Source organism: Cryptomeria japonica, chromosome 6 (assembly GCF_030272615.1).
Source record: "Cryptomeria japonica chromosome 6, Sugi_1.0, whole genome shotgun sequence".
NCBI classification, from domain to species: Eukaryota; Viridiplantae; Streptophyta; class Pinopsida; order Cupressales; family Cupressaceae; genus Cryptomeria; species Cryptomeria japonica.
The window spans coordinates 444,148,271-444,171,271 of NC_081410.1; the positions used below are offsets into that span (position 1 = coordinate 444,148,271).

The window sequence follows — 23,001 nt, forward strand, 5'->3', positions numbered from 1 at the left end:
ACTGCTGGGCTAACCTCCAGAGCTGTCCACATGGCACCTGGTGGGATTTCCGCCTCCGCCGCCTCTCGTCGGACGTAGGTCTGGATGGCTACTTGGAGTAGAATTGAAAATTCTCTCGTTGCCGTGTCTTTGCCTGTGTAAAGTTCCGGTTGCGCGTCATCCGCCTCCGGGTTTATTTCACCAATTGGTAGGCCCATTGTGTCTATGTGCCATCCGTGTCTTCCGTTCCCGAGTACGTCTAGGCAACGGCGCCAAATGTTTGCCCTCTCGGTTGAATACTTAAAGCATGAAGTACATAATGTAGAACAATGCCATAGATATCAGACAAGTATCAGATATGTTGTTCCATTCATAATTCGTGTGTCCTTTACAAGTTACAATGAGGAGTATATAAAGATACTGAGGGGGTGCGGGCGCCAACCGCCGCATCGCAACTGCCACCCCTCGGGTGCCAACTAACAAACCCAATTTACGACTTAATTAACTATTCGTATTCCCGTATACAATAATGCGGCTAACAAATGGAAGTTCAACATTGAGTGGCAAATTGGAAGAGCGAATTGCAAGGATCTTTTAGAGCTTGGTAGATCAAATGGAAGACAGTATGACTATTAGTGTTGAAAGGATAACTATAGCATGATATTAATTACCCTGTTTTTCTAGAGGACACTGCAGGTTGAACAGTCAAAAAAAACTAGACTGGACCAATTGAATGGATAGAGGGGGATTCAGAGGAGCAACATTAACATCATGGCAATTCCATCTCCACTTGCATACTGTTAAATGCTACCCAAGTTCACAGGCAGTGGCAACCAAGACCCATTCTTTCACTAGAACACTTGTAAAAATGTACGGAAAATCAATGGTGAAAATGTACGGAAAATCAATGGCCAATTAGACAAAGCTTATTAGATGAAGGGGCTTCCAGAAAATTTGAAAGGTCTTAACATGGATTGCTGCACGGATTTGGAGCATCGATGATATTTCCTGCACTGTAACATCAATCAGAATCCCAATACCCCTTCCCTTACTGATACGCCACCAGAAATGACCCTTGATACTCTTAGTGGTTGGATTAGTTTGTTTTTGTAGTTCTTATTACTAAAATTCACTTTCTAATTGGAAAGTGATCCTTGTCAGTTTATGAATTTTTGTGAACATTCACGTTTAGAATATTAACCATAATCAAAATAAATTACTATCTATTTAATCAAATGACAACAAAATTATGCCAGTACAAAATGTATAATTCATAATGAATTGGATTAGTTCTTGACCCTATGACTTCTGATACAACTTTGTTGCAACTTACTGTCTTTGAGTCGTTGCCAAACAGGAATGATGCAGGACTGGCTGCTTCTGAGTTGGCGCTGGCAGTTGAAAAGCATGTTTTGGAGTCTGGCTCTGTGGATAGTGTAGGGACAACAGGTGTGCTATTCACTTTTCTTGCTATGTACATGCTGCTTGGGAAACTTGAAGTTTAGAAAATCATTTTGACTGTCATAAGCTACATCCATGTAGTTCCATTGATGATTTTTCTTATCAATTTCTCATACTCATTACTCTTAAGTTGGAAGCTTTTGGTAATTCCATCTATGTATAATATGTCATATGATTTTTTGAATTTCTAGTAATCATTTGCAAGATCACAAACAAATCCAAGATGAACATCATAGGCTAAGCTGAGTATTAACCACATAGCGTTTTCAAAAAACGTTGTACATAAAATTTTTGTTGCAAGTTTCATAGGACTTGGACTAGAAGGGTTACATTCTTTGCATGCTAATATTGTTACGATTCACAAAATCTATCTTGCCAACTTTAGAAAATTTTATAAAGCAGGATATTCTAGACGATGTGTGTGTGAGGGTGTATTCATGTGCGTGTTAATATACATTAGATTATATATGTTAGCATTTTAATTTACACCTTTTGATGTTACACAAAATGGAACAGTGTGTATAGTAACCATTCTTCAAATTATAAGGGATTGTGCCCTTTAACCTAGAATCCAAGGATTTTGAGTTGCACTATAAACAAACTAAAATTGTAACCCATCTTTTTGTTTATCAGTTTCAGGAACAAGGCTCAACACTTTTGCACCAGTAAAGAGGTTTGTATATAAAAGCTATCTACTGCAGAAAAAAGATTTGACACAAGAAAGGAACACTTGCAACTTTCAATAAAATACGTAGATTGAAAATCACAAGTTTGAATAGGATTGAAATTGAAACAGTATTAAAATTATGACTATGAAATAAGTGTGAAGGTTTGTTCTCAAAGCCAAATGCTTCCTCTAATAACATCCACAATACCAATATTTTTTAATTACTAGATTTACTTAATTCATAAAACAAATAGCTTCAAAGACAATGACTTAGTGAACAACAATATCAGCACTATGCAAATTTGAAAATAACTATTGGAAAACTAAGTGCAAAATGACACTTATTATAAAACTTTGAATGGAAATAAATAATTTTTTTTGAAAATAACTATTGGAAAACTAAGTGCAAAATGACACTTACTATAAAACTTTCCATGATTGGGTAATTTGAATTGAACTCTCGCCAAGTCTGCATTTATTGTCATCCTTGCCTTGGCCTTGGAGTCTAGGTAGTTAATATTCTTGTACTTTGGAGAGGCTAGTGGTGTCTCTTGAGCCTTCTAGCTCATGGGAGAAGTTAATGTGGTAGATGGGGAGGGTTGTAATAATTTAGAACAAAATAATGATGCCCCACAATTGAATGGCCTGCATCCCCAAGTGGTAATTTGGTTGCTTCAAAGGTGCTGTTCAAAGAGGCCCTGATTGCAGATTCTTGTGAGACTTCATGCCCTCCATCGGTGGCCTTCAATGGAGGACTATGAGTGGCCATGGATTTGTCACTTGAAGGCAGAGGACTTCTGGGAAACGGAATGGGTGGAAGTGGAAGCAAAAGTCTCATCCAAGGAGGAGACAATAGAGGAGGAATTGAGGGTAAGGAACCTTCCTTTGCACCAAGAATTCTCTCCATTTCTCCCAATGATGAAATGGTTAATGCTTTAAAAGCAGAAGAAACTAGAATAAGTGTGATGCCCCCATCCAAATTCTAATACAAAACAAGACTTATTAGTATTGTGTTGCTAACTTGAGAAAGCTCCTTGTATTATCTTTACAAATGAGGACGCATATAAAAGATAGCCAACTAGGAAAGAACTAATTTAAAGTCTTAATGCTGGGTGACTCATTGCTCGTATTTTGGTTGATTCATATACTTAAGACAAAGATATATATTTGAGGGATTTGCAGTTAGTTTGCAGATTGAAATATCCCCTGCAGTTGGTATGACTGAATATGCAAGGAATATTTGCTAGCAACCTGTCTTTTCAATCTGCGTGTTATGCAACTTTGATTTTTGCTGTTATGCTGATATGTGTCTCAGAACTTTCAGATTGGTATGGAGTTTATCAAACACATACTTGTCATGCAAGATCGGCTATAAAAGACTTCTAATTGATAAGACAATTATCAAAGATGCATATGCTACTAAATTATATAATTCAATGCCAATTTAGACACACAAAAGTACACCTACAGCTGACTGACATTTGGAAAAACAGTTGGCATGCAATCATATAACAACATGTGAATGATATACAACCTTATCTCTCCTTTATTTAGAAATCACATGCTCATTACATTGGCCAGCTTGTACCAAAACACATTGACTAATAACAATGACCACTTTCAGATTGTCTGAAGACATATGATAGCCCATGGACTCATGCATACAAACTGAGATTACCAATGGAATATCAATATCAAATGAACCTGGAATATAGCGCCTTGAAGAAGCAAGCAATATCTTTGATCTTGAAGCGTCCAATGTCCAAATTCAACCCTCTTGCCAAATCGCCCCTGTTGCTGCTATGGAGGTCTGAGAATGAATGAAGGTTCAGCTACTAGTCCTCAATCTCCTCTCCAAACTGTTCGCCTTCCCTTCACAAGTGTAGTTCCATCTTCATTGATGAGAGTCGATGCTAAATAGGTGAGTTATGAGCAAAATCGATGGTGAAGGCTGACTGCCATGATTTTGTCTCAGATTGATATAGCACTGATTCTTCCACAATGCAACCTCAAAATGTCTCAAAAGAATCGCCTAACTCCCCCAAAATTATTGCTGGACTTGGTAGGAGGATTTGATGCCTTATTGGTGAAATATAACCCAAATCGTGGGTTAGGAGGAAAGAATACGAACTTGCTTCAGACCTGTAATTCCTAACAGCAAACTCACAAGTTCACTTCAAAATGTTCTGCAATAGGATTGCCTTATTCCTCCAATCAAAATCGATACACAATGGGCACTCAATCTGAAAATCTGAAAATACCATGAATGCATCCACCATGGAAATGTAGCAAACTCAATAAGCTCTATATGGAAGACTGATTTGCCTCCCACTCTCAGCTGCAACCCCTCGGAAGGTCTTTCACTCCCTCGGTTATGCTATCTATGGGAGTTTTCGTTTCCAAAGACACTCTTCTGCAGAAACTTCCTGGTTCTACAAACCCAATCAATTCAATTATCAACTCCTGGCTGCCTTGAAGCTCAACTTGATCTCCTTTAATACTTTTTCACCCCAATATCCAGAAGCTTCTAGAAGTGACTTTATGATATATTTTTTTAATTAGTCACTTTATTAATTAAATATAAAGTCATCTTTTATTTTTTAATTTATTTGATAACTTTATAAATAATCAACTTAATATTATTAATTAAAATAATTAATTAAGCTATCCATAAAAAATAATAATAATTATTTGGACAACTTAACTAATTAAATTAATTAATCGATTCTTCTCCACAAATGGGGACATTACACAAATGGTCACTAATGATAGCATAAAACAAAGGACAATGACCAGTACATATGCTAAAGAAGTCAATAACAACAGCAAACCAAGAATCATTGATCAGCGATTTTATTAAGAAGACTCTGCCACTTAGTATCACTGTAGCAATCCAGAATATAGGGCCAACTACAAAATGTTTGTTGAGAGCAAGCACAAGGCAACAAACTATTTAAGGATTAACATATTTACTTAAAGCAAGCAATGGCAAAAGTGTGTGTGCAGCAATTAAGAGCTGCATTGTCTTTGAATATGTAGAAGACAGATTTGTTAATAATTAACTCCTCCTAATAGATACGACTTGTTAAAGAAGCAATTAAATAAAAGAATAAGGTAGCGATTATAGAATGCAACACTATGTACAAGGTGCGATTCATCTAGTTGCCTCTAATTAATCCGTGTTAAAGCCAGCAATGCTTTCAAAAGGGCGCGATTTTTTTATGAGTCTATTCCTCAAAGGTGCAAATCATTATAAAGTTTTATTAGTTAAAATGAAGCGACATTTAATATGTTAAAGAAAACAAACATGTATCAAAAAGGTGTGATTTAGTTAATAGAGACTTTTCAAAGGATGAAAAAGACGTGTCATAGAGAAGCATTGTGTCTTCCAAAGAAAGTCACACTCGGATAAAATAATGAAGATATATATAGAGATTACAATTGGGGAAGAGAAGTGTGCGTTTTGTGAATTAAGAACTATATTCCCATTGTGGAGCGCTCAAGGAGCAGCAAGGAATCATTCCTAGAATCATAAGAAATTAGTATTATATCAGACATGGCTTCTTAAAATAGCTTGCATGTTTATAAGGAATCAAATCACGAAAGGCAATCAATTTTGGGCCTATAATATTAGCACATGGGCAGAAATAATACTCAGACTTATGCATGATTTTAAGGTAAAAAATCAGGAATAGCAATATTGTTTGTAGCAGATATATATTTAAGTTTATGCTTGTTTTTAAAGACATTATTCAGGACCGGCAATCTGATCTGATTGAGGATCATCTTTTGTGCATATAATTCGGATTTAATATCAGAAATCCAAGGAATCTATAACTCTCATTGTTATTTAATATCTTCTTATTGATTTGTAATTGTCCATTTGTTGAATCTCTGGTAATTTAGTAAACTTATTTCAAGCCTCCTACAAGGGACATTACATTAAGAAATGTGGCAATATTTCTTGTGTTTCTTGATTCCGACCTGTTGCTTTCTTGCAAATTTTTCAATGATTGATGTTTTCCTCTCGGGTGAATAACTTAAGGCATAAAGAACATAATGCAGACTAATGCCGTAAAAATCAGACCAGTATATCAGATGTTCTATTCATAATAAGTGTATGTTACAAGTTACATTCCGAGGTATAAAAGGGTACCGAGGGGGTGCGAGCGCCAACAGTCGCACCGCAACTACGACCCCTCGGTTGCCAACTAACCAAAACAATTACACATAATTAACTAATCTTATTCCCATGTACAATAATACCGCCAACATCATCCCCCCCAAAAAGAAAAGTTGTCTCCAGGCGACTTACAAAAATGGAGATAATGCAATCTATACAATATACATATATGAAAAACTAGGGAGGGGGTTGAGGAAGTGTCCCTGAAGCAGAAGGGTAAGATGTCGGTGTCTTGGCCGCCAAGCGGGCGCAGAGCCCATACACCTGCTGAGTGCGTGCAGTCACATCCCGCTCCACCACCAATACTTTCTCCAAAGCTATCTTCACCATGTGTGCGGCTTCCAGCAACTCCTCTTTTGTATCCACTGCCTCCGTCGTGCAGACCAGCCGAGTCTGCTCGGCCACCAGACGAGTCTCTACCTCGGCCTTTGCTGCCCGGGTCTCAGCCGTCTCTGTGCGGGCCATCTCTAGCTGTGCCAACAACTGCGCCCTCTCGGCTGCCCATGAGGCCTGCTGGCTAGCCACATCTCTCTCCAACGCGACGCGTGCAGCCTCGCGGGCCATAGACTCCTGCTGTGTACGCCTCAATGTATAATAGGCATCCCGGTAGACCTGCTCGATCTCGCGGACAACTGCCGCCACCCGACTCTCTACAACGGGCTGACGCAGCCTCCAAGCCTGGAGCATCCCCTCTGTCTTAGTAGTTGGCCACCCCTAAGACTCAAAGCAGGTAGCAAAGGCTGTCGGGCAACCCACCCGCATAAACTGTAAGACCTGCTCTAGCTCCACCACCACCTGCTACAATGCTTGCGTCTGGGCAGCGGCCACCACCCGCCTACCCCTCGTCACCATATCAGCCATGTCAGCTAGATAGGTCTCAATATCCTCCCCCGTCTGCGCCGAAGGCTGTGAAGTCCCTGGTGGAACGGGCACAACTGTATCCTACTGTGAAGGTACCTCCTCCGCCACCGAAGGTGTACCATCTCCTGGTGCCTGCCCAGCAGAGGCGACCTCCCCCACCTCGTTCCCAACTGTGAGTCCATGTGCCTCCCCTGATGAGTCAGCCAAGTCGACTACCTCTGCTCTAGTCTCTCGACATGGTGAGAATACAACAACTCCCTCCTGTTGTGCCAGTGTCATCTGAAACCGCTGTGTGAGCCAGCTCTGCATAGCCTCGAGGTCGGCACGCATCTCCGTGACCGGGGGATGGTTCGCTGTCGTCGGCTCCTCCAACAAGGAAGCAGAAACAGTCACCATTGCATCACTACCCACGACGTCCAACCGCACCTGAGGCTCGGTATCCACCACCTCCACCTCGGTCAACCCCTGCTCCTCAGTGACCACTACCCGATGCGGTGACTCCTCCGTCCTTGACTCTGCCATGTCCTCAGCGAGTGCCGCCGTGGTTGGGCCCAGTGGTTCTCATGCTGGAGGGGACCAAGTGTAACAGGCATATGGCTTTGCCCGAAGGCTGGAATACAGGTGCCGCCCACTCGAGATGATGGCATAGGCGTGCCCATCGGTAACAGGGGTGGGGCAAACAGGACTCATACAGGCTCCTCCGTCGCTTGGCTGCTATTGTCCTCCTCATCTTCCGCCCCTGAATCCTCCGCGCTGCTGGAATCCCTCCCGCTGTCAGGCTCCCCTAAGGACGAGGCCATATCTATCGCCCGTTTCCGCTTCGCGGAAGAGTGCCCAATGTCCAAGTGCCTCCAATACATTATTGGAGGCTCTCTTGCTGTCAACGGTCCCTGCGGCCGTACCTCCAACTCGTCCTCCGGCACTGCTTCCCACGTGGCCTCCAGGAACAACCCTATAGCGTAGTGAGGCATATAGAATGTGCGATGCTGGAGCGTCAAAAACTCATACATGCGTTCTGCCAGTAACGCGGCCCAATCATACACGATGCCATTCATCAACCCATTCATCAGCATAATTTGAGGGAGGGCGATGTCCGATGCCCTACTCGATCTTGTCAATCTGCTCTTGATGACATCCATAATGCATCTCCAGTGTACCTTCGCAACAAAAGTCTTACGGATTCCACGACCCTTCATGGCTCTAGCCACGCTATCTAACTTTGCTGTCGTCAAGTTTCGGGAGATTAATTTAATCCACCGCTCCTCCTCCCGCGTCATCTTTTTGGCCTTCAAGTCTATTTTCTTGCCCTGGCTACCCAGAATGTCGAATACCCTCGTGAAATCCCCTGCTTTGAAGGATATAGTAACATCCCTCCGGAGGTATTCAAACGTGCTGGTGCATGTGTGCCTGTCGAAGGTGTCCACCATGAAGCGTAGGGCGCCCTCGTACTCCCGGATAGGGAACACGGGCATCCGAACAACCCACTCTACTTGTGCCTTACGGAGGTTTTGCTTCACCAGGTCATTGTCGGGGGTGTCCTGCCACCATTTCCGGCATTCCAATCCATTCAGGCCTTCAAAAGTGATATTTTGTGGCGTCATTGTGTTTTTCGCACTTATGGCAGCCTGTGGTGCCTTCTGTTTTTGCTTTTGTCGGGTGCTGGCATTCATGGTGCCGCCTGCAACACGTACGCCTGATGCTAAAACCCTGATATTGCTATCCCTATCCCTCTGGAATTGTCAAGTAAGGCCTGTGCCTCCACCCACTTGGTCAAGTATTTTGTTGCCACTACAATGTATCTGCAACGTCAGGCTCTACTTGGTTTTAATGGTCCGACGAAATCCAATCGCCATCTCTCAAACAGTTCCTGGGCATTCGATAGGTTGAGGGGCATAAAATCCCTTTTTAATGGCCGTCCGACCTGCTGGCATGTATCACAGCTTGTTACCCACTCCTTGGCGTCATTATGTAGTGTCGGCCACCACAGTCCTGCCAACAAAACTTTCCTCGCCGTGGTGTTGGGCCCCATGTGTCCACCTGCGGGCCCTTCATGTGCTTCCCTTAGGACGCCTAGAATTTCCTCTTCTAGGACGCATCGCCGTAGGATCTGATCGGGCCCCATTTAATACAATAGGCCGTTAATGAGTTGGAATGTCCTGCTCCTCAGTACCGGTTTCCTTCTTTCTCCTGGTGGCATCTCCCTCGGGAACCATGATGTCGACAAATATTCCCCCATGCTTGCCTACCAGGTGGGAAGGACCGCGATGCGAAATAAGTGAGCGTCTGGAAAATCTTTGTTCACCCCTTCGGTTGGTTCTCCTGACTGGATTCTCGATAGCTGGTTAGCTATCACATGGCTCTTCCCAGGTCTTACTATAATGTTGAATGTAAATTCCTGCAGCAATAGTAGCCATTGGCTAATTCGTCCTTGGATAATTGGCTTGTTTACTGGATACATTAAAGCCTGGTGGTCCACATAAAATGTGAACGGGGTGGCGAACAAGTAATGTCGAAATTTCTGGACGGAGTACACCATCCTGAGGGCTTCCTTTTCTGTGGTGCTATCATTTTTCTCTGCCTTCGATAGGAGTCTGCTTGCAAAGTAGACCGGGTGATCTAGCCCGTGGTCACCAACCTGCACTAGTGTGGCCCCTATGGCAAAGTTGGATGCGTCAACGTGTACGTGGAACTCTTTGTCCTAGTCAGGATATGTTAGGATTGGCGCACCCACCAACCGTGACTTCAGTTCTTGGAAGGCCTCCTCCTGAGCCGTCCCCCATATATACCGTTCACCTTTCCTTGTCAGCTTGTCCAAAGGGCAGGATTCTCGAGCAAAATTTTTGATAAATCACCTGTAATACCCTATGTGTCCTAGGAAGGATTTGACTCCCGTGACATCTGTGGGTGCCTCCATTTCTACTATCACCCGAATCTTGTCTGGGTTAGTCTTGAGTCTAGCCTTACACACTATGTGTCCTAATAACTTCCCTTGAGGCACCATGAATCTGCATTTTTTGGGGTTGAGTGCTAGGCGAGCTCGCCTGCATCTCTCCATGCATTCGCCAAGTGCGCCCAAATGTGTATCTTGGTTGCTGTAGATGGACCAGTCGTCCAGGAACGCCCTGAAGTTCCCTACTGACATCTTTTCAAATATGTGAAGGATTATCTGTTGAAAGGTCGCTGGTGCGTTGCATAATCCAAACGACATTCGATTATACGAGTACACGCCATCCTCCACTATGAAGGTAGTTTTTAATTTGTCTTCTTCGGCGATGGATATCTGGTTATACCCAGAAAATCCATCCATGAATGAATAAATTTCATGACCGGCCACTTCCTCCAAGATGCTATCCGTAAAGGGTATTGGAAACGGGTCTTTTATGGTGACCGCGTTAAGGCATCTGAAATCCACGCAGATTCGTATCTGGTTTGCCCTGGTTTGCCTCCTTTTTAAGGGATATCACTATGGGCGATACCCACTTGCTGGTCTGCACTTTAAAAATAATCCCGGCTTCGAGCATACGCTCAATTTCATCATTCACTCTTGCCGCATAGTTTTTATTCATTCTGTATGGCCTCTTCCGTACAGGTACGGCCCCAGGTACGAGTGAAATTTGGTGTATGCACAATTCTGGCGGCACCCCCTTGAGGTCCTTATACGTCCAAGCGAATACATCCTTGTATTCCATGAATATTTTAAACGTGGCGGCTTTCAGGACTGGGTTCCAGTCGTCGCCAACCAGGGTGTTTCTTGGCTCTGCTTCCGTGCCGAGGTTTGTCGGTTTTATGGACTCTTCGTATCGGATTGGTTTTGTCATGTCAAACCTGTGTGCTGGTACTTCGTTGACCGGGGCATCCCCTTCGATGTATTCCCCGTACGCTAGCAGAAATTCATTCTCGTCCCGATCCCCGTCAACCTACAACATGTTACACCCATATAGCAGCTCGTAGTCCTCCATTTGCAAGTGGAAGAGCCCATTAAGGGAATCGGTCTCATCCTCAGAACATCCTTGGATTTCGAGAACGCCTTCCTCGTTCGGTTCCCTTCCGTATTTTCCTTTGTTAACTCCACCTTCGCTGTCTGATTCCGACTCTGAACGCGAGTTCTTCACTCACAAGTTGTGTTTTCAGGTCGATAATAAATTTTCTCCTAGCTTTCTCCATTGACAACGTGTTACGCTTCCAGTTGTGATTCACTCTGGCTGCCACCAACCACCCTCTGCCCAAAATGGCGTCGTATCCTTTCTTGGCTAGCGGAATCACCACGAAGTCGAGGACAAATGGTTGTGTCCCGATGGTCACTTGTTGCACCATGAGCGTTCCAAGGTGTTTGATACCATGTTGATCCGCTCCCAATAAGTTGAAGGTTGACGGCTAGTGTCGGTTTGCCAAGCTGCTTCTAGGTTTCTTCCGGAAGTACATTCACTCCGGACCTGCCGTCGACGATAGTGTCAGTCAGAATGGTGGCCAGTATTCCCATTTCTACCACCGTCGGGTGTCAGCCACTATATAGTGTCAGGACCAATGGGTCTGTAGGTGTTTTGCCGGAACCATCCGTATTCTGGGTTGCTTGACTGTGCGGGGTTACTTGGACCGTACGTAGGAGTGCCGTACATAATTGCGGCATTGTTTCCAGGAGGTCCTTCATTTTCACCGACACTTCAATATGCAGCATTTGCTTCAGGATATTTTCCTCCGCCTCGGATCGGGAAGTACTTACCGCTTCCTGGGTGCTCCTTTGTGCCAACATTTCCTTCGCTGCCAACATTTCCTTCGCCACTTCAGCCTTGGCCTCCAGCGCCTGCTACTTCTTTGTGTGGGGGTCCGGGTATGTGGCCTTCTTTGCCTGTGACCGTGTGATTGCCAATACCCGTTCCTCCGTCCTATTGATGTTGAGCAGGTTCACTCCAGACTTTGGGCAAGTTCCATCATCGTGGTCTCCAGGCCCACACCATTTGCATAGTTTTTGTGGAGTTTCTTTTGAGGTGTATTCTCTCGCAAAGTGGCCCCATTGATTGTAGGCTCGGCACTGGATCATTGGCCGTCCCTTTGCATCATATTGGATTCGGCTCGTATTATTATTATTGGTCCTCCCCCCTCGCCAATTGTTCCGGTATTCGCTAGATGATGCATTATTGTTGGTGGTTTGCGAAGTTTCGACGGCCGGCTGCTCTTGTGTGAAGAGAACTTGTTGGTTCCTAGTTTTCATATTGTAGGGACATTCCTTTGTCAAATGTCCCGCAATCTGACAAATGTCGCAGAAAGCCTTCTTGGGGCAGGACCCCTTGGTGTGTCCGTCACTCCTACAGTCGGTACACCACACGTCATTTTCTTCCGTCTTGCTTGTACTCCCTTTCATGGCTTTTAATTCTTTCAACATTCATTCCATGTCCTTTTGGAGAGCGTGCACCTTTTTACTCGATTCGCCACCGTTGTTGCTTTCCCCATCAGAATCTTCATCATCGTCAGATGAATATTTATTACTTTTCTTCTTCCTTGATGTTTTGTATTCGCTCTCTAGGTCCATTGCCCTATTATAGGTGTCGTCATATGACGTCGGAGGTACAATTTTCATTTTTTTCTGTAGGGAGGATTTCAATCCTTCAACGAACCATCATTTTTTCAAGCCCTCAGCCAGTTGGCTTTCCATTTTACCCAACAATTCCTTCAATCTCCTGCTGTATGCCCGTACTCTCTCCTTGGTACCTTGTTTGGTACTGTATATCTCTATTACAATTTCGTTGTCATCACGGAGCAACCGAAACTCCTCCGTGAATTCCTTCTGTAGGTTGGCCCACGTGGCTACTTTTTGCTTATCTACATCGGAGTACCAATCTATGGCTACTCCATGTAACGTGGCTGGGAACTGCTGTACCCAGTCATTCTGGTCTGTCACTCCGTTGGCAGACCAAATGGTTTCACATGTACGGTAGTGGCGTAAGGGGTCTTCCTTGCCGTCCCCTGTGAACTTTGGCAATTTTTGTTTACTCGCCATCCCTGGTCGTCTTCCTGGGGGCGGTTGTGTCTGTGTCAGTGGCCCTGCGTTGCTTCCTCCGGTGGCGTTGGTGGTGTGTCCTGCGTGGACAACTGGAGGTACGGTGTTTTGCCTATCGTTTGTGGCACCTACACCCGTACGGTTGCCCTCCCCTTCACTCTCACATGCGCCCACTCCTGCTTCCTGTTGGTGATCTTCACTCCGTGGCGTAAGGGATAAGTTTCTAAATTGATCTCGAGTCTCCTCGACTAGATTTCGTCGTAAGTTTCTTCCAGAAACTCTTCGTGGCTCTGCGTCCTACGATGATCTGGCGACGCGTAGAAATTTCCGTCAGCCTCTGCACCCTCCGTGACACCTCCTTGGTTCCCCTCGGGCCCCCCTTCGGCAGGTCATCCTTTGGCAAGTTGCCTCAGCCTCCGTCTACGTTCTACTTGCTGCTCCAGAATCAAGGCCCTCTGCGCGGCCTCCCACTCGTTCGTTTATGGTTTTTTGTTTCTATCTTTATTCAATAGGTTTGGCATTAATTGTTGCACATTCCCATAACTCACAATACATAAATCAAAACATGTCTTTATTAATTCACCTGCTCAAATACAACTTGTGTCAATGACACTTTTATTTGAAAATAAGAAGTTCAAGGTTCAATTCCCTCCTGGCCTGGCGCCATCTCGTTCCGTTTCCCGTCGGCTGTTCTCTTCGTAGTGTTGCAGGATTTGTTGTCGTCGCTCTTCCTGAGCAATCTCCTCCAGGCGGGCCTGTTGTGCCAGCGATGCTTGTGCAAGCAACCGGGGGAGGTGGTTCATCAATCGGTTTACTGCGGGGCTAACCTCCAACGCTGTCCACACGGCACTTGGTGGGATTTCTGCCTCCGCCGCCTCTCGTCGGACGTAGGTCTGAGTGGCTACCTGGAGCAAAATTGAAAATTCTCGCGTTGCCGTGTCTTCTCCTGTGTAAAGTTCTGTTCGCGCGTCGTCGGCCTCTGGGTTTATTTCACCAACGGGTAGGCCCATTGTGTCTTTGCGCCATCCGTGTCTTCCGTTCCCGAGTATGTCTAGGCAACGACGCCAAATGTTTGCCTCTCGGGTGAATAACTTAAGGCATAAAGAACATAATGCAGACTAATGCCGTAAAAATCAGACCAGTATATCAGATGTTCTATTCATAATAAGTGTATGTTACAAGTTACATTCCGAGGTATAAAAGGGTACCGAGGGGGTGCGAGTGCCAACCGTCGCACCGCAACTACCACCCCCCGGTTGCCAACTAACCAAAACAATTACACAAAATTAACTAATCTTATTCCCGTGTACAATAATGCCGCCAACAATTGAATTAACTTTGATTGGGGTAAAAAGATGGGTATTCAGGTTGATTTTTTGTCAAATGTACATAAAGGTTTGTTTGTTATTTTCTTTCGAAATCATAGTATGCAAGAACGGGTTATTAAGGAGTTTTGGAATATTGGGAAATCCTTGTTCAAGGCCTTCCCATGGACTCCAAAAGGTATCTTGGAGGAAGTGGAAGCCAGGTCGGCTCCCAACTAGCTTGAAATAAAAAATGTTCCTCCACAATATTGGAGATTTATGCCACAAATTTTGAAACCTATTGGGAATGTGATGCAAGTAGAGGAATCTAGGGTTACATTGCCTCATCTCAATGCTAGGGTTTTAATTGACCTAGACCTTGAGGCTATAATCTCGGACAAGTTGTCTTTGAGCATTGATAACAAAACCATTATGTGGGAAATTGAAATTTTGGGAAACCTAACAACATGCTTCTTCTGAGAAAAAAATGGGCATCTTAGGAAGATTGCCCTATGATTAAGCAAAGGCCGGTTGGTGCTTTTAAGCCAAGTGAAAACCAAAAAGACGTTTCCAAGGTAGTAAATTTTGATCAAAACCCTTTGGCAAAGGGGAACCCAAAAACTATTGATTCTAATGTGGAAAGGAATAAACTTGGTTCTAAATTTCCTTTTGATGTGGAAATGGCAGAAGGAATAGAGCCCCATATGGAAGAGTTGCAAGTCTCAAAGGCCCTAGGGGCCAAGACAATGTCTTCAGCAGACCTTGCTTTTGAGGATGAACTTGAAATTATTCTGGCCAGGGGCCTAATTGCTCCCAAATCCTACCGTTGCCCTCCACCTGGACAAAATGCTAACTCTTCTCAGACTAGGAAAATTGCTCAGTAGTTGGCTTGGACTCAATTCTTGATAAGGGTGCTCAAATAAAAAAGATTATGTGCCCTCCTCCCTAAGGGGGGTTTGATGCACTACAGGCAAGTGATCCTTCTCTCAAACTTGGGGATGGGGCATCTGGTCAAGAAATTGTTTTGGCTAATAAGACATTTATCTTGGATGATGTTTGTGGTCAAAGTCCCTTAGGGGGTCAAAATGAAAAAATAAGAAGGAAACATAAAGAAAATCCTACAGTCTTAGACTCTGAGTCTGAGAAAACTGTTACGAAAAAGGTAAAGAGATCCCAAAGTGTTTTGATCGGCTTTATAAAAATTTGAAGAACCCCCCCTCCTGATCCCTAATGAATTTAGACATTTGTAGCTGGAATGTTAGGGCGTTGGAAACTGGAGACATGAAATATGTGGTTAGGGCTTTCTACAATTCATGGCCTAACTTGTATTTCCATGTCTGCAAGAGATTAAAGTTGTAGGGTTTCAAGCTTAGAATGTGATGAAATTTATATGGTAGTGCTATTATCTTATATCATGATAAGGGTAAAGGTGGCACTGCTATTTTGATGCATCATAAATGGTGGGATAAGGTAGAACATCATGGTACCTCTCCATGTAATAGATTGGTATGGGCAATTATTAACACTATAGAAGGGAAAATTGGCATATGCTCTTTGTATGCCTCTTATGATTATAGGGAGAGGTCGGATCTTTAGAATTGGATGGCCACAAAGCTACCAAAGATCCCATGGATTTGCATTGGAGACTTCAAAATGATAGAGAATAAGGAGGATAAGAAAGGTGGAAAAGAGGCTTTGTGGAAAGGAGATGAATTGTTCTTTTGGTCAAAGCTCAAGAGACATCTTAACTTGTTTGACCCCCTTGCTATGAGTAAAGAATCCTCCAATGCCATTTGGTTTACTTGGTGCAATAATCAGGCTTTGAACAATAGAATTTATTCCAGACTTGACAAAGTGTATGTGAATAAGAGTTTCTTTTCCTTTAAGTCCTCTAATGGGGAAAATGCAGTCTCTATGGTCCCAACTTCAGTATTTGACCACTCCCTCATTGTAACCACGGTCATCTGGAATGCCTCCTTTGCCCCTGTTGCTGCTCCTAGACATTGTTTGTTCAAACTTAATACCTCTTTTCTTAAAGAGGACACCTTGGGTGCTATTAAAACAATTACATGTCTTACCAAATCTCTCCATAAGAATAAGAATCCTATTCAAATATGGGAGGCCCTAGTTGAGGTCTTGAGAAAGTAATTCCAAATTGTGGGGAAAAAGGCGGCCTTAGACAAGAACAAGATTGATAATTTGCTCAATCAAAAACTCGTATTGCTTGAAAGACGTGCAAAACAGTACTCTGGATCCTCTTTTGGAAGCTAGGATGATTAGAACCAAGACCACCCTTAGGAAAATTTAATGTTACTAGTTTCAGGGTCAGAAAATCCAGGAAAAAATGAATTGGCTCAAGGGTGATAGGGGTTCCAAATACTTTTTCAGCCTTGTCAAGTTCAAACAGGACAAAGAGCTTATTGGCCCCATAACTCATGAAGGTCATAGTTCTAGTGATCCAAAATTTTTAAAGAAAGCCTTCCATGATTTTTTGCAAAATATTTTTACATCAGAGTAGAGTATTAAGAATCAGTAGGCTAAGTAATTTTGTTTGAAATTGATTCCAAACATAGTAGACGCTGAAGCTTTAGATAGGGACATTAATGTTCTTGAGATTGTAAAAAACCATTAGGTCTCTAGCCAGTGGAAAATCCCTAGGTGCTGATGGGTTATCTGTAGAATTCTACAAGAGGAACACAGACTGGATTGGCTTAGAATTGTTGGAAGTGTATAATGCACCATTTTCTAATAGCTTTTTGGGTGAGAGTATTAATAGGGCATCATTAAACTCGTCCCCAAGGACAGGGATAAGACTCAAATCAGAAATTGGAGACCCATAACATCGTTGAATGTCTCATATAAAATACTGGCTAAAACATTGGTTAGAAGGCTTACAAATATGTTGGGCAAACTTGTTTGAGTGTCTGAAATAGGATTTCTAAGGGGAGGTACATTCTTGAAAACTTGATTACCAGTTGGGAGGGAATGCATTGGGCCAAACAGGATAGACATTATGTTGCCATGTTCCTCCTTGATTTTGAAAAAGCTTGTGACAGGATTGAATGTGTAATGTCCCCACTTCACTAGTTGCTATTTAGATGCATAGATTTGCCTGTCAACCATCTCCGTAGGCAAATTCACAATGTAGGGGATGATTTGTTAGCCAAAGGGGACCAATACTTAGTCAAATTTTGCTTTGGTGAGCTATTTATAATAAAACTTTATAATATTGTGTTATAAAGTTACTTTTTCTAAATTTAGAAAAAGTCAATAATTGTAACTTTATAAGCTACTTTATCATTGAATAAGTAACTTTATATTAAAAGTTACCTTGCACACTTCCCTAGGAGGTTTTTAATAATTAAAAAAGTGGTGAAATGTTTATGATGGGCTCACCCTCAAGCGCCACTTTGGAGGAAATAAGATTCCTTGGAATCTTTGAAGATGCCCTTTTGAAGTTCAATGGGTGTTTGGAAGCTTATATTGAAGGAGGTGATTCATTTTGGGACATCTTGATTCATGAATTTGCTTCTATTTGGGTTTTTTGAGGTCTGCAACAGCGCGTATCAGCTTGGCAGCCATTGGAGGACGAAATCCCTCCAGAATTTGATTGTGTGGACGAAACCCCACACTTCTAGCATTACTACAGTAGCACTTTGGACGAGCAATTGGACATTAGAGGTGATATTCAGCAGGAGATTCGCCATTTGCAGCCTTGACAAGTCTGACCTTACAGTTCTGAGCAGTTTACAGACATTATCCAGCAGGTTTTGGCTTCCAAATTTCTAGATCATACCTTCCAGGGCCAGCTGTACCATTATCTCTTGCCTGGGGCCACAAAAAAACAATCTCAAGGGTTTTGATTCATTCTTTTGGCTCAGAATTCATTTCTCAATAAAAGGTAGCAGCATTCCAATTGTCTCTTCAGCTAAAGAATCACTTGTATGGGCAGTATGAACATTTTCTTGGGAAAAGTGTAATAAATTGAGGGGTTTGTAGTTTGTAACTAGCGCCTGTCAAGAAATCCTATTAGGAGTGTAAACTCTTCATATAATTTGTTTTGGTAATTCTTTGCTAGCATAATAAAGCCTATTGGAGTGGTTAGTACTTAGTGGAGACCCTCCTGTTAGTATTCATTCCATTCCAGTCAAATAAGGAGCTCATTTAGACAAGCGTTGGACTCTTGGTAGGCCAACTTTGGCTCTTGATGTTTCTAGAACTGATTTTCAAATGTTTGATAAATTGCTGTTAATAAATCAGATATCGCTGAATTTCAATTTCAGTAGTTATTCTTTCTTGTATTGCACTTGTCTTCCATTCTTGTTATAGTACTTCAAGCAAAAAACACCTAAAAAGCATAAAACTTCAAGACACACACCAAAAAATCAAAATACCGGCTGCTGATCAGAGAAGTTAGGTTCAGAAAAACAAATCAGATTGTGTAAAATTATAGCTGGCATCTTTCAGTGGTATGAGAGCGATGATCCTGCCAGCCTGGGGTCATCGGAGTGATTCTATGCATTGGGGCAGATTTGTTATTTACAGGGTGTACACACGTAGAAGGGCTCAGGCGGATTTGAACTTTGTAATTGAACAACCTACATAGACTAATATGGGTGACATTCCAGAGGGTCACAGGAGCCCTCCAGGGCAGGAAAGACAAAATCCTCTCGATCCTGATGAGATCATGAGAAGCTTGGCTGATATGCAACCAAGAATTGTCCAAGCTCTTGATAGATTACAAGATACATTGGATAGGATGGATTTGGGAAATCACAGGGATAGGCGCAAAAGGCATAGTAGATTAGTTTTAGCTGCAGGGAGTCGTGGCAGCAGTTGGACCCCATCTTCCCTGGGAAGTGCATCTATTTCACCACGGAGAGATAGGACACATACTAGGACAGCCGATAGACCTATGCTTCCTCGGTTCAATCCTAGAGATGAACCACCATTGGCTGATCCACAAAATGGAGTGAGTTTTCAGGATATAGTTATGGCTGCCAGTGATGAGTGGGCTCGACTTCCGGCACACATCAGGGATGCTTTCCCTTTGCATCAATATTGTATGTAGTGTAGAGATTCTATGAGGGGACATAATGATAGATGGCCTAGACAGGAGTGGAATAATGATTTGAAGAAAGCCACAGACAAGCTTACCTTATCCACATTTGATGGCAGTGGCTTCATTAGTGCACAAGCATGGGTCCATAAGTTGGACATATACTTATCTTTGAAACCTATGGCTGAAGATGAAGCCATTCATTTTGGTGTCCTACACTTGAGGGAGTTGCATACGATTGGTGGCACCATGGATTGGTCACTCTAAACCATGCTCTCATTCACTCATACTCAGAGTTCACAGAGAGACTGATTGCCAGGCTTGACATGAAGAATGTGGAATTATATTACAGGGGCTTAGCTCTTGAAGCAATCAGGACATGTGGAGTCTTATATTAATGAGTTTCAGCGCATAGCAGTGATGGTGCCCGAGATGCCCGATAGGAGGGTAGTGATGCTTTTCATTGAGGGTCTACATGAGAGACTCCATGGTTTAGTCAAGGCTTTAAAGCCTAAGAATTTGCAAGAGGCCATACAGATTACATTAGACTTGGATACCTCACCTCCACCCTCCACTTTTCAGCAAAACAAAAACTTTTCCAAGAACTCCAAACCCTTCCAAAAGACATTTACTTTGCAGAAGGGAAACACATCTTCTCCTAAGATTGATTAGGAATCTAGGAATGAATTGAGAAAAAAGAAGTTGTGTTTTACTTGCAAGGAGCCCAGGGAACCGGGTCACAGATGCCTTGGCAAAGGCAAAGCCCACCTCATTGAGGTGAGCTCAGATGTGGAGTATGAGCACATACATGACACTGATGATGAGGGGATACATAATGAGCCACCACAGATAGAGCTTGATCCTATGAATGCACAGGCTACGACCAATGCCACTATGGTCACACTTTCGAGCTATCCTAAGTTCCACGCCTTCAGACTGAAAGGGACTCTATAGGGGCAGCGTGTAGTGTGTTTGGTGGATACTGGAGCAACCCATAATTTTATTGATCAGCACTTGGTAGAGAAACGTGAGTTACAGTCAGAGGAATTTTAAGGATTTGGAGTAAAGGTTGCAGATGGTGCAGTGTTGGGATGTACCAGGAGGATTCCTCAGCTTAGCATTCAGATGGGAGACTACACATAGACAAATGATATTTATGTTCTACCTTTAGAGGATTATGATATAGTTCTTGGTATGCAGTGGCTATAGGGAATTGGCAGATATATCATAGACTGCCATAGGATGCAGTTGGAATTTCTAGCTGATGGCAAGAAGAGAATATTGAGGGCATTGTCAGATGGAGGCCCCAAGGAGGTTTCTTCACGTAGGATGGAGACTATTATCAGGCATCGAGACATCCTTTGGGCTACACAGTGCTTTATCTCATCTAAGGCACCTTCATCTCAGGATGGCAAAACTTATCATATAGATATCCAACAGATTTTAGATAAGCATGGGGTAGTGTTTGGTGATATACCCCCTGGTGTACCGCCTGATAGAGGCTTTGAGCATGTGATAGAGCTAGAAGAGGGAGGAAAGCCGGTCATGACCACTCCGTATTGCCATCCTAAGACCTACAAAGACGAGATAGAGAAGACCATCAGAGAACTACTGGATATGGGATTTATTAGACCAAGTTCCAGTCCTTTTGCTTCTTTATTAATACTGGTGAAGAAATATGGGACCCTTCGCATGTGTATTGACTATTGTGCACTCAACAAGAAAACCATTAAGAACTGGTACCCCATTCCACGCATTGATGAGCTATTGGATGAGTTACATGGCGCAGTTTATTTTTCGAAGATTGATCTTCGATTTGGGTATCATCAGATTAAGGTGCGAGAGTCAGGCATCCTCAAAACAACTTTCAGGTGCCATTACGGTCACTATGAGTTCTTAGTGATGCCTTTTGGTCTCACTAATGCCCCAACTACATTTCAGTCATGCATAAACCACATATTTAATAAGCATCTGCATAAATTTGTGTTGGTATTCTTTGATGGTATTAATTTATAGTAGATCATGGGAGGAACATCTGAGACACTTAGATTAGGTGTTGAGCATTATGGAATCACAATCTTTGTATGCTAAGACGTTCAAATGTGAATTTGGGCTCACAGAGATTCTATACTTGGGTCATGTGATTGGTGTGGATGGAGTCAAAGCTCATCAAGAAAAGATCCAAGCCATTCTTGATTGGTCACCTCCCCAGAACATTTCAGTGTTACGTGGTTTCCTTGGGCTTTGTGCTTATTATAGAAGGTTTGTTAGAGGATATTCACAGCTTGCAGCACCATTGGTAGACCTTACTAGGAAAGGGGCATTTCGTTGGACAAAGGAGGCATAGGGGGTGTTTGATAGACTTAAAGTAGGTGATGAGCACTTGTCCTGTGTTGGCACTTCCTGATTTCACCCAGCCTTTTGTACTTGAATGTGATGCTTTAGGAGAGGGTGTGGATGCAGTACTCATGCAAAATCATCATCCTATTGCATATGAGAGTAGGAAAGTGAAAGACAATGAAAAATTATACTCTACATATGACAAAGAAATGTTGGCTATCATGCATGCATTCACACAATTCAGACAATACTTGGTTGGAAGGAAATTTATTGTTAAAACTGATCATAACAGCCTTAAGTACTTTTTAGAACAAAAGGATCTCAATGAGAGTCACCAAAAGTGGGTCAGTAAGATCCAAGCATATGATTTTAACATTGAATATGTCAAGGGGAAGAAGAATGTAGCTGCTGATGCATTATCTAGGAAGCCATCTATTGCTGCTCTTTGTTCATTGAATGAGATGTCAGCTGATTGGAAATCTCAACTTTTGGTAGAATATTCCAAAAATCAGCATGCTTGTGAAATCATGGATGTGATCATTCAGGATGATGGATACACGGTTGTGGATGATGTGATTTACTATAAGGGAAGAATTTATTTGGTTCCGGAATCTAAACTGAAAAATCAGATTTTACATGCTTATCATGATACATATGTAGCAGGACACCAGAGCTATTTCAAGACCTACAGGAAGATTAGAGAGAGGTTTGCTTGGAAGGGCTTCAAAGATGATGTTTTACAGCATGTGCGGGAGTGTATTACTTGCCAAAAAAAATAAATTGAAAATACATACCTTGCTGGTCTGCTGCAACCTTTGCCCATTCTAGAGCAGAAGTGGATAGGTATTTCAATGGATTTCATCACTAGACTTCCCAAGGTGCAAGTGAAAGATTGCATATATGTAGTAGTGGACAGGTTGACTAAATATGCTCATTTCTTTCCCATAGCAGTAGATTATACAGCTTCACAGGTTGCTGATGTATTTTTCAGAGAGGTATTTCAGCTTCATGGTCTTCCAAAGACCATTGTCAGTGACCGTAATGGTAGGTTCATGAGTTCCTTTTGGCAGGAATTGTTTAGACTCAATGGCACAGAGTTGACTCCTAGCACTAGCTACCATCCCCAAATTGATGGTCAGACTGAGATTGTGA

General features: G+C 42.8%; 1 protein-coding gene across 2 annotated transcripts in view; it reads left to right on the forward strand.

The window, feature by feature from the left end:
- The window catches only part of LOC131037474 (ureidoglycolate hydrolase), a 274,909-nt gene that overhangs the window by 140,605 nt on the left and 111,303 nt on the right, over positions 1-23,001 (forward strand). For both annotated transcript variants that reach the window (XM_057969614.2, XM_057969613.2), the window contains exon 8: positions 1,337-1,428. In XM_057969614.2, coding sequence (XP_057825597.1) covers positions 1,337-1,428 — 92 coding nt within the window. The remainder of the gene's footprint in view (positions 1-1,336; positions 1,429-23,001) is intronic.